The sequence below is a fragment of the Malania oleifera genome, chromosome 4, assembly GCF_029873635.1.
Source record: "Malania oleifera isolate guangnan ecotype guangnan chromosome 4, ASM2987363v1, whole genome shotgun sequence".
Taxonomy (NCBI): domain Eukaryota; kingdom Viridiplantae; phylum Streptophyta; class Magnoliopsida; order Santalales; family Ximeniaceae; genus Malania; species Malania oleifera.
Genome location: NC_080420.1, coordinates 20,449,322 through 20,461,256, shown reverse-complemented (window position 1 = coordinate 20,461,256; position 11,935 = coordinate 20,449,322). Strand labels below are relative to the sequence as shown.

The following is an 11,935-nucleotide window of genomic DNA, read 5'->3' as shown; positions in this document are numbered from 1 at the left end:
CTTTAGGCATGATAATGATATGAAGCAAGGATATAACTGGTGAGTAGAAGGGATGTCTTATGATGAGCACTCAATATATATTAGTCATTTATGACCAATAGTGCTTCAAGCTTAGAGTGATGACTAAACATTTTATTAGGCATTTTAGGCTTTCAAGATGAGTTTAGGACAAGATTTTTAACTTCATTTCCTAAAACTAAAACTTGTGCAATGGACAGAGTATGCTTAACTTTAGATTATCATATTTAAGGATGAGTTAAGAAATTTGACTTATTTATCAAGCAAATAATGCTTTGTCCATTTGGAATTGGATTTCATTCAATTGTGTTATAGCAAATGTTTTCATATATTTATCCAATCATTATGATATTTCTTCATCAAGTGATTAGATTGGATATTTTACTTGACTTTTCATATTGGCTTAATTATCTAGGATTCTTAGTATTCAAATATAGTGTATAGAGAATACATCTACTAAGAATTTTCATTTTAAGCATCAACCACTTCTCAAGCCTACAGTCAACACTATCAACCCCTAAATCTAATCCTAGGGTATAAGGAGAAAATTAACTAATTTGATAATTTTAATTTAAATCTATTTTTCCTTAGGTCCTACAGGGTTTGCTTTGCTGACTATCCATTTCATTTCTTTTCCTAAGCCTCTAACACTTCTAGATGGACAAGTGGATAGAGTGTGCCATTTAATTTTATGACAAAAGCAAGTTTTAAATTTTCATGAAGAGCCATGCTTACTAATCTCTGGTTTGCAAGATGAGGCATGGAAATTTGTATGGGATTTATTAAATGATTTTGAACCCTTTTTGAAAATATTTTTCTTTTTAAGTCTCGAGGGTTTATCATCTCCCATTTCTCCCTCCTGACAAATTTGTTTCAATATTTTCTTCATCTTTTTCTCCTCTAAGGTGGCATAATAATCTTTTAATTTCTCTAATTGTTTAGCCAACCTACTATTTTCATTTTTCAAAAATATTTTCTTTTTATGCATCCTAACAATGAACTTATGAGCACTAATAGATTCCTTATGCGATTTCTCATAAGATGTCATGTTTTCAATATCATATGCACATGATTCACTACAGGATATGTCACAATATATGTTGTCAGAATCATTGCATGCAACATCAGTAGTATTATCACAAAGTTCGACAGATGATTCAACGCATGGTATTTTGCAACAATCAACACAAGAATCATCAATTGCATCACAAACTGAAATAGGAGGTGAATCATATTCCTTTTCATTGATTAGGGTTATTAATGCATGATTTACCTCCTCTGTACCATTTGATCTTAAATCCTTCATAATGATGGTCTCCTTTTCTTTTGTTTTTCCATATTCCCTATCGAGCTCCTCCCAAATGTCCTTTGCACTAGAACATGCCATAAACTCAAGTAGAATATTAGAATCTAAAGCACAGTATAATAAGTCTATGGAATATGAATTCACATGCATTAACCTAATATTATTTTCATCTAAGGGCATACAAATTCCATTAACAATCACCTGCTAGGTCATCCAATCCATTGATTTTATGAAAATGCTCATTCTAATTTTTCAGGCGGTGTAATCAACACCACAAAATAATGGAGGACTGAAAGGTGATCGTCCCTCTCCGAATGGGGATACACCAATGAGAGTCATCTTGATCTTTTAGCAAAAATTTTTAAGTCAATGCTACGAGACCCTGATAACAATTATTAACTTTGGTATATTCCCAAGAGGAGGGGTGAATTGTGTATTTAAAATTTCCTAGGTTAATTTCAATTTCATAAGTATACACAACCTATGGCCTGTCTATATACTCATAAACCTAAATGCGCAGAAAATGAGACAACTATTGTGTGAGAGAAAAATGTGGCCTATGCTCTAATGTCATACAACAGCACAAAACAAAAATCAGTCCAATAATTTCTGGGTTTTGTTATCCAAGTTACATGGTCTTAAATTTTCACCAAGTTGTTGAAATTTTAATTGAAATTCTCTTTTTTGGTCACCCTCAAAATCAACACTCAATCATTGAGTCAGAAATTTTCAATACTAATGTCTAATAAACTATTCAAATTCTATAAATTTTGGCACCATTTTTTAAATTTTGACTATGGAAACTGAAATTTGAGATTCAATCTCCAAATTGAAATTTCTCCATTTATGAATTTCCTTTATCACAAAAAGAATATGAATGACAACTTTCAGATTTTATTAGTCAGTCTTATATAAATTGAATGTGTTTAACATGATTTTTGCATTACAATTTGACACCTTTGACACTGCGTGGGATTGATATATTTTGTTTATACTATTTTACACTATTTTAATTTGAGATCTTGCAATATTATGTCTTAATAATTTCAAAAATATCGTAAAGAAATTCTACGTTTAAAATTTCCACCATTTTTAAAATTTCAAATTTTCATCCAAATGAAAAATTGGAACCTTGATCGATTTCTATTTTCACATTTGTGACAGTGGTTTGAATCACAAAACCTCCGGGGCTGAAAAAGCAAGATACATCAGAAAGTAAATCTCTCCTCATGAAATGGATGAATCTATTTGCTAAGTGGAATAGCTTCGCTTTTCAATCCCACCAGCCCCCTTCCCTTCTTTTTGCTCTTCCCTTGTGGGAGCAAAGTGAGGGCCAGAAGCAAATTTACTCATTCCAGCGTCTCTCTGGCAACAAATGTTTTTTCTGCCTCAACAAAGTTCTCATGCAATTAAAGTCAACTGGGTTTGTCGTGGCGGAGGAATTGAACCAATTTAGATCTAATCTCGGGGGGGATACGAACAGGATGATAGCTTTTGTTGAGCCAAACTGCAGTGGCTTTGGCTTCTAGAATGGGCTGAATAACACATAAAAGAGATTTAACTGAGCACAGTGGAAATCTCTGTAAAATTAGGAAAAATGAAGAAGGTTTAACAATGGCAAACCTCTTGATTCGGTAACTTGATGATGAAGTGTTCAAAGAATAAACGAGCTGCTGAGGAGCCAGAGACCCTCACTTTCACAACAAACTCGTCTCCACTCTAGTTGCGCATGAAACATAATGAAAATACAAGCAATTATTGCAACCATTAATTGCAGGTGATTTATCCTGCATTATTGTGTTTTTTATTTGGTTGTGAAGTTAAATATAAGCACTTTTTTTCTAAACTACAGTGTTCTAGTTTGCCATGATTAGAAGAAAAATCAGGCATTTGTATTTGAAAAAAGTCATACTTTTAGGAAGCCACTTCAGAGGTGATGCCAAGTAGAGTTGATCAGTAAGACAGTTCAAAGAAAATCGGCATATTTCGTATTTAGAGTCTAGTGGCCATTAGACATCATTTTTCTTTTCCAAAATAATCTTAGCAAATTGGGAATACATTAGTAGTTCGATGGCAACAGCTTATGTTGAACAAAACCAAGAAATATGTAGGGTAGCATGAGAATAGAAGAAAACATACTCTTAGTGGCGCAAGGAATTTGAGTGAGAGCTCTGAAAGCGCTAATGCATCACCATTGCGTGCAACTGCATCCGCACTGACACCAATCCTTTCTAAAAGTTCATGGCGAGCTGATAAAAAAAGCAAGACATGTCATCAGTCTACTTCAAACAACTGTAAACAAAAAAAGGTTGTAGATCAGTTCACCAAAAAAGGAAAAAGAAAAAGAATATAAGCTCTTTTATATGCCATGAAGAAAAAAAACAACTAGAGAAATATGAGGACATGAACAGATAACTACACCATATTCACTTGGTATAATTCCCAGTTCAAACCCAACATAGCAAAGGACCTGGAGAATAAACTAACTGTAATCCCACGTCATGAAGGTGTTGACCAGTACGAATGATGGTAACAAATTGCTGACTATAAAAAATAAAACTCAGACTAAGAGTATAAGTCATGTGGTTTAACTCAATTACTAAAACCTGAAGCTCCTAAGATGAATATGTGATGCAGCAAGCAAGCAATAGCTATTTTACTTTTCTACTGTGTATTGTATTTACATTTTTTTACGCAGGGTATTACACTAGTTAGGAAGCAAGAAACTAGGGTATCATTACTTAGGAAAATAGTTTTTTTAACTTATATCAATTTCTCAAATTCGTTTTCTTCTTCTCCAAGCATTGTAAGCCTATAAAAAGGCCTCTTATGCATCAGTAATATCCATACTTGAATGGAGAACTGAAGTTGTTGGACTTTGGTCCTGCATCAAGTGTCACACAGCACACACCATGCCAAACAAGACTGTCAGTGTTCTTGACAGGGTTCACAATTTTTAACTCATTGCTGTATCTTTCAGTGTTTGGCTAGATTGTCTAGTTTCCACAAACTCATATTATTGATGATTTCAACTTAAAACTAGATCAAACCAGTTTAGTCAGGCCAGACCAAATCAAACTGGTTTTAGGCAAAGACTAACTGAACTAGAATCTACACAGCACCTGGGGCGCGCCCCTGAGCGTGGTGGTGGTGGTGGCCAAAATAGGAAATTTTTTATGGACAAAATGTTTGATTCTTGGATGAGCAAAGCTTGACTCTATACTTTGCACTCCTATTAGCTATTGTCAATGAAGAGAGACCTTCCTTTCCAACCACTAAGGCAGAGGTAGTTAAGGAAGCCACTATTGAGATCGAAGAATCACTACATTTGGAGCCCAAGCCGGAACCTTAACCTGTTGAATTCAACATCTCAAGCAACCTTGTAGGTTACACATCCATGGGATCTTCCATCAACTTTGAATTCAACATCTCAAGCAACCTTGTAGGTTACACATCCATGGGATCTTCCATCAACCAATCCTATTTTGCCTTGATGCTGCACTTTACATTTGTCTCCTTCAAGTTTAGTCAGAGTCTGGATTAATCGACCTTCGAATTTTTTTAATTAGGGAAGAATGGTGTCTCTAGTTTTTATTTAGAGTATTTTTTATTAGGATCATAAAATCACCAAGATTCTAGGATATTTTATTATTTAGGAAGTAAGATGATAGGGAATTATTATTTAGGAAACAAATATCTTAGTTTATTTATGCTTCTTAAATTAGCTTTCTTATTCTCCAAGTGCTGTAAGCCTATATAAAATGCCACTTCTACATCACTTGCAATCAAACTTGAATTCAGAATGATGTTGGTCCAGCATCAACATGTCAAGAAACATAGGAGCAGATGGAAAGACAACAAAAAATGGATGCTCAATGTTGGTCAGATTTGAGCACAGGCCACCCGAAAAGCCCAACCTGATCTTTGGACAGGCATAGTTTTGTATTATGTGTGTCCATCATAATCAAAATAAGTGGAGTTTGATGATCTCCAGACAGCAAATTATTGTAGACAAAGACCTAAAAGATAATGTAATAGATCTTAAAAGAATACAGGATAGGATTATTAAAATCATGATAGCTCTAGGCCTGGAGATAGTGAAAGTCATTAGTACATATGCTCCCCAAATAGGCTTAGCAGAAAATCTTAAAAGACAATTTTAGGAAGATGTGAACAGTAATTTATAAGGGGTACCAACCTTTGAAAAGAAATTCATAAGAGCTGATTTTGGACACATTAGAAAGGAAAATATAGGCTATGAGATGATACATGGAGGCCATAGATATGGAGATAAATATGAGACCGGTGATAGAATTTTAGATTTTTCCACGTCTTATGATTTGGTTATATTAAATATTTGTTTTATAAAAAGAGAAGAATACTTAATAACTTTCAAGAGTGGGCATAAAAAGAGCTAAAGAGATTTCTTCTTAACTAGGAATGGGGATCGTCTATCTTGTAAGGATTGTAAAGTACCCATAGTAGTTAAAGGCGCAAGGCGCACCAAGACGCAAAGGGTACTTGGAGCCAAGGCGTGAGGTGAAGGCACAATTATTAAAATTGTGTACAATGCCTATTTGGTGGGTAATTGATATAAAAACACATTAATATTTATATTAGAATTTAAAATGCCAAAGTGTTCAATAGTAATTATGACAACCAAGTACCAAGTGAATGCAAGATTTCAAGCTTCAAATTAGAAATGAAATAAAATTGCCAGGCTGAAGGCCCAAAAGCATCTTCAATATCAAAAGAAAAGAGTACAATAAAACAACAGCGAAATTCTATAAAATGTTATATATTAATATATTTCAAAAAAATGTATAGTTTGTATACTGCATATTTCCAAACAAATTACAAAACAGCAGAGAAATTCAGTGAAAAATGTTATATATTAATTATGAAGTATAAACTAGCATTAAACTACATAATTAATTACACATTATATAATATTAACTTAGAGGCTTAATGTAAGTTAATATTACAAGCAGAACTGAAGAAGAAGAAGAAGAAGAAGAAGAAGAAGAAACGACTCGCGAAGGCGAACCTCAATGACAAAGGGCTCCAGCTGGTTTGAAGGCTCAAAGACGAACTGACGAAGGGCTCCTGCTGGTTTGAAGGCTCGAAGATGAAGAGCTCCTGCTGGTTCGAAGGGTCAAAGACGAAAACCTCGTGCTGGTTCGAACTTCGAAAGGATCGAAGGCAAAGGGCTCCTGCTGGTTTCATACTGCTTCGAAGGATTGATTGGTCAAAGACGAACTTCTCCTACTAATTTCGTGCTACTTCGAAGAGTTGAAGACGAAGGGCTAGGGCGGGTGCAAGTTGACTTGTCGAAGGCTGGATTGCTGGAAGTGGGCTGGGGCTGATTCTGGCCACATTTTATTTCTTAGCAGCTTAAAATATTTCAAGGTGTGACTCACTGCACCTGAAGAATCAGTGTGCTTCAGTGCGCCTACCTGCGCCTCTTGAAGGTCGTCTCGCTGCGCCTCACGCCTAGGCGCGCCTCAGGCATACTTTCTACTACTATGGATATGGAGACAAAAAAGAGTTTAGGGAGATGATCTTAAGACTTTGTTATGGCATATGATTTTATTACAATGAATAATTTCTTTAAGAAGAGAGAAGAATACTTAATAACGTTCAAAAGTGGACAAAATAAAAGTCAAATAGATTTTTTCTTAACTAGGAAGGTAAATCATTTATCACGTAAGGATCGTGAAGTTATCCCAAGAGAAAGCTTAACCACACAACATAGAGTTTTAGTGTTAGATATGTGTTAAAAAATAAAAGAGAAAGGATAAAATAAATTAGTGTAAGAGAACTAAATGGTAGAACCTAAAGGGAGAAAATATAATAAAATTTAAAGATAAAATTATCAAATATGGTAATTGAACTATAGAGGATGGTGTAGACACAAACACTCTTTGGAGTAGGATAGCTAGCTCTATTAAAAAAACTGAAAAAGAGATTTTAGGTGAGTCAAGAGGTAAATTCTCGAATAGCAAAAAAAGTTGGTGGTGGGATCAAAATGTTCAAAAAGTTGTAAAGACAAAAATAAATTGGTATAAAACATGGCAAAAATGTACAAACATGGATAACTTTGAAAAGTATGGAGAGGCAAGAAAAGACACAAAAAAGACTGTTATTGAAGCTAAACGTAGATCATTTAATAATTTGCATGATAGATTAGATATAAAAGAAACGGAATGAGATAAATTTAAACTTGTTTGAGCTAGAGAAAGAAAAAGTAAGAATTTAGGTATTGTAAAATGCACAAAAAGTGTGAATGATATTGCCCTGGGTAAGAAGAAGACATAAAAGAAATATGGCGAAGTTACTTTAGTAAGCTATTAAATGAAAATCAAATAGAAGGCTTAAGCTTAAAATTGACAAATGAGGAAAAGATTAAAAATAGGAAATTTATTCGCAAGATTAGAGTTAACAAAGTTAAGTTTGCACTAAAAAAGATGAAAAATGGAAAAACTATAGGACCGAATAACATCCCAATTGAAGTTTGGAAATGCTTAGGTGATAATGGAATTATAAGGTTAACTAATTTATTTAACACAAATATAAAAACTAAGAAAATGTCAGATGAATGGAGGAAAAGTACTTTAATACCTATATACCAAAATAAAGGAGATATTCAAAATTGTAATAACTATCAAAGAATTAAACTTATGAGTCATATGATGAAGATCAAGGTTAAGATAAGAAATGACGGTCTCAGAAAATCAAATTAGTTTTATGCCTGAGAGATCTACTACAGAAGCTATATATCTTTTAAGAAGATTAATGAAAAAAGTTTTAAGAAAAATAAAAGGGATTGGCATATGGTATTTATTGATTTAGAGAAAGTGTATGATAGGGTACCTAGAGAAGTTCTATAGTCGGTTTTAGAAAAAAAGGGTGTATGTAGTAGGTATACTAATGTCATTAAGGATATGTACGATAATGACTAGCGTAAGGACTATAGGTGGAGAGAATAGAGAACTTCCAATCACAATAAGTGTACATCAAAGATCTGCTTCAAGCCATCATCTTTTTGCTTTAGTGATGGATCAATTGATTAGGACTATCCAAAATGAGGTTCCAAGGTATATGTTGCTTGCAAATGATATTGTATTGATTAATGAAACTAGGGGTGGCCTACTGGCTAAGTTAGAATAATGGAGAGAAGCTTTACAATCTAGAGGCTTTATGATCAATAGAAATAAGACAAAATATGTGAAATGTAATTTCAATAATAGTAGGAGGAATATTGGAGACAAAGTTAAACTTAATGATATAGAAATAAATAGCACTTTTAGATTTTGATACCTTGAATCTATTATGCAAACTGAAGGCATGGATTTAAAGAAAGTTGGGTAAAATGAAGAAGTGCTTCAAGTGTGCTTTGTGATCGTACAATACCCTTAAAATTAAAAGGAAAGTTTTATAGGATGGTTATAAGACCATATATGCCATATGGATCAAAATGTTGAGCAACTAAGAAACAACATATCCAAAAATTGAAAGTTGTCGAGATGAGAATGCTTAGATGGATAAATGGTATAACATTGAAAGATAAATTAAAAATGAACGTATTCGCAATGAGTTAGGCATAGCTCCTTTAGAAGTTAAGATAAGGGAGGGGGGAATCAGATGGTTTGAACACTTGCAACGTAGGCCACATAGCGCGCCAGTGAGGAAGAGTAAGTTGTTGTGAGGGATAGTAAAAGGGGTAAGGGTAGACCTAAAATAACTTGAAATAAGATAGGGAATAATAATATAATAGTCCTGAATTTGTCGAAAGAAATTATCCATGATCGCATAAATTGGCGAAAAAGGATTCATGTAGCCAACCCCACCTAGTGGGACTTAAGGCTTGGTTTTGTCGTTGTTGTTGTTGTTGTTATTGTTGTGTGTGTGTGTGTGTGTGTGTGTATGTGTGTATAAACCAAACAAAACAGAAGCTAAACAATTAAGCTAGCTCATTAATATTTATGTTAATATTGAAGCCATTAGTTGGTTCATTACTAGTATTAGTATCACTAAGATCATCATGAGTGACTTCATCAAGCCCATCATTAAAGTCATCCTCATGATCATCATTATTGTCATCAAATGCATTAATATATTAAATATTTGTTTATATCCTCAACTTAGATAATAATGTTTGAGGTTTGAACCAATTGATGAATGCAAATTTGAAAACAAATTTTTGAGTTCATAATTTTGTTAATAAAAGATAAAATCAAAGCCTAAATTGTCCTCTTTATAAAAGTTATAGAAGACAAAAAAATCAAGTTTATAGCACAAGAATTTAGTTAAAAAATTTAAAAATATAATGTCTTGCAGGATCTTAATATCCTACCATAATCCTACTATGATCCCACCAATCCTAGTAAAGTGTATGATCCAATGATCTAGAAAGAATATTTAAAAACCTAGCACATGACCTCATATGTGCATCAACACCTCTCCAAGGCTTCCATCATGTACAACTCAGAGACATGTGATTGTGAGATCACGACCCCAGGCCGAGGAACAATATAAAGGCCTAACAATCAAGCCTGGTCCATGACAAGGCAACTTTCTCAGTAGCATGTTTAGGCTTGGCCCAATGGTGGTCCCAAATTATGAAGGAGAAGAATAAAACACATTCATTTTACACATTTAAAACACCACACATACACATTTTCTTACAATAACAAGTTAAACAAGAGCATGAATCTGACCACTCTTTCTTAAATGATTCTAACTCATATTGCCTTCAATTTTTATGGATATTGCACATAAACACATAAATATTGAGAAAATATACTAGGGTAATGTGTTCAGGAGGGATGGGCAGATGGAAGGAACTGAACCAATGGTTCAACTATGCAACCTCAAGTCCTGTTATGCAGCTTGGCCGTAGGAGGGAACAACTTGTCCATCCATTTTCCCAACCTTCCTTTGCAAGAAATCATTCAGGTTAATGACCAAATCTGGACTTCTTTCATATCCAAATCATGCTGCTTTTGTAGCTCCAGAAAGCAACCAATCGAAAGATCAGCATTCAAAATGCCTAAAGATTATAGAGATGCACCATATTGCATATTAGATATGCTATTACCACCCAATCCAAGAGACGTGCATCGTCATCATATAACATGTGCAATGGATTACCCCAAAGAAATGAATGCAATATCATCCTGAAGTGATGAACCATAACTTCATAGCAAAAGCATAATAACAAAGCCACATGATTATCACATTGAAAATATTGAACCTGGTTTGATTAAGAAGTCTCACCGTGTTGACAATAACTTGCATAAACAGCATTGTTTACAACACCATACTGATCTAGTTCATAGTCCCGGACTTTGAGCTCAACATCAAGAAACCCACTCATTCTGTAATTTAGGATAAGAGAAACGTTCATTATAAATGGTAACTTCTAAGTATTCATAATTCCACTAAAAACCTCACAAAGAATTTTGATAAGATAGCAGTACCAACACAAAGAGAGTCCAAACTGTTAATATCACTTTTTTTTTTATAACAGCGGTTGTCTTCACAAGTTCAACCACAGGAGAACGATCATTGCCAAAAAAAAAATTGTAAATAAATTGTTGGTGTCACCCAAAGTTTAAAAATGAACCAGCACACAAGCTGTAGAGAGGAGATCAACAACCCCCTCCCACCAATACCCCCTTAAAAAAAAAAAAAAACCTCTTCAGAAACCACCCCCCCCCCCCCCCCACCCCCCAAAATAAAAATAAAAAATCAAATTTTAGGTTATAAATCTACAAAATTGAGCCCAATAGCCATTAGTTAATAAAAAAGAGGAGGTTCAGAAGACGAAGGTGATACGCGAAATTTACGTTTAGGGTATGAAACAAATTCAAGTTTGTGATCCTGCTCCAAGAAAAGAGAGAAGAAAACTGAACATATATAACTGAAAGTACCCTTTGCCACCTTTGATGTCAAATGCAATCCCACTGCAGCTCATGACTGGGGGAGCCGATCGTGGAGATGACAGCCAGGACGGTCCTCGACGATCCCGATGCCGGCATATCGGATGAACAGAAAATGAGCGGCGGCCATTAATCCACGCAACCTTGGTAAGCGAGGCCGGGACTGTCAAGTGCGTCGGGGGTAGAATTGCCTGCATCATTTCCTCTCGGCGGAGGAGAAGTGACAGTGAGAGTTGCTTGCTGCCAATCGGCGGCGGAAAAGGTCAACCCATTATACTCTCTATTCGTCGCAAGCGAGGATACTTCAAAAATAAATAAATAAACGCTAACAAATAAATTAAAATTGTTACAAGAGATGTAGGAAAATAAATAAAGATAAAATATAAATTTACATGATTTGGTTATGCCTACTCTATAGAGGATGAGATAAAAAATTTTACTATCGCGGGAAGATATACAAGATGATTTAAAACCGGTCTTATACAAAAATCTTTCTTCTTTCTATGTCTCGACTTCTTTCATCCTTTATATATGTCTACTTCAATCATGCAATGTGTATGATCAAATAAGAGGGAGAGATAGAGAGAGAGAGAGAGAGAGTGTGTGTGTGTGTGTCCTTTTATATGGTAATAAGGATAGCAAAAAATTTATGGTGGTGGAAAAACGA

The 11,935-nt window shown here is 34.4% G+C and overlaps 1 protein-coding gene across 1 annotated transcript; it reads right to left on the bottom strand.

Moving 5' to 3' along the window:
* Positions 1 to 2,444: 2,444 nt before the first annotated feature.
* LOC131154357 (acyl-acyl carrier protein thioesterase TE3, chloroplastic-like) lies at positions 2,445 to 11,580 on the bottom strand. Its single transcript, XM_058107071.1, has 5 exons — positions 11,260 to 11,580; positions 10,604 to 10,704; positions 3,464 to 3,573; positions 2,948 to 3,043; positions 2,445 to 2,859 (listed from the first exon to the last, which is right to left on the bottom strand). Exons 1-5 carry the CDS (start codon positions 11,466 to 11,468, stop codon positions 2,740 to 2,742), a joined length of 636 nt encoding a protein of 211 aa, XP_057963054.1. The 5' UTR covers positions 11,469 to 11,580; the 3' UTR covers positions 2,445 to 2,739.
* Positions 11,581 to 11,935: the final 355 nt, after the last annotated feature.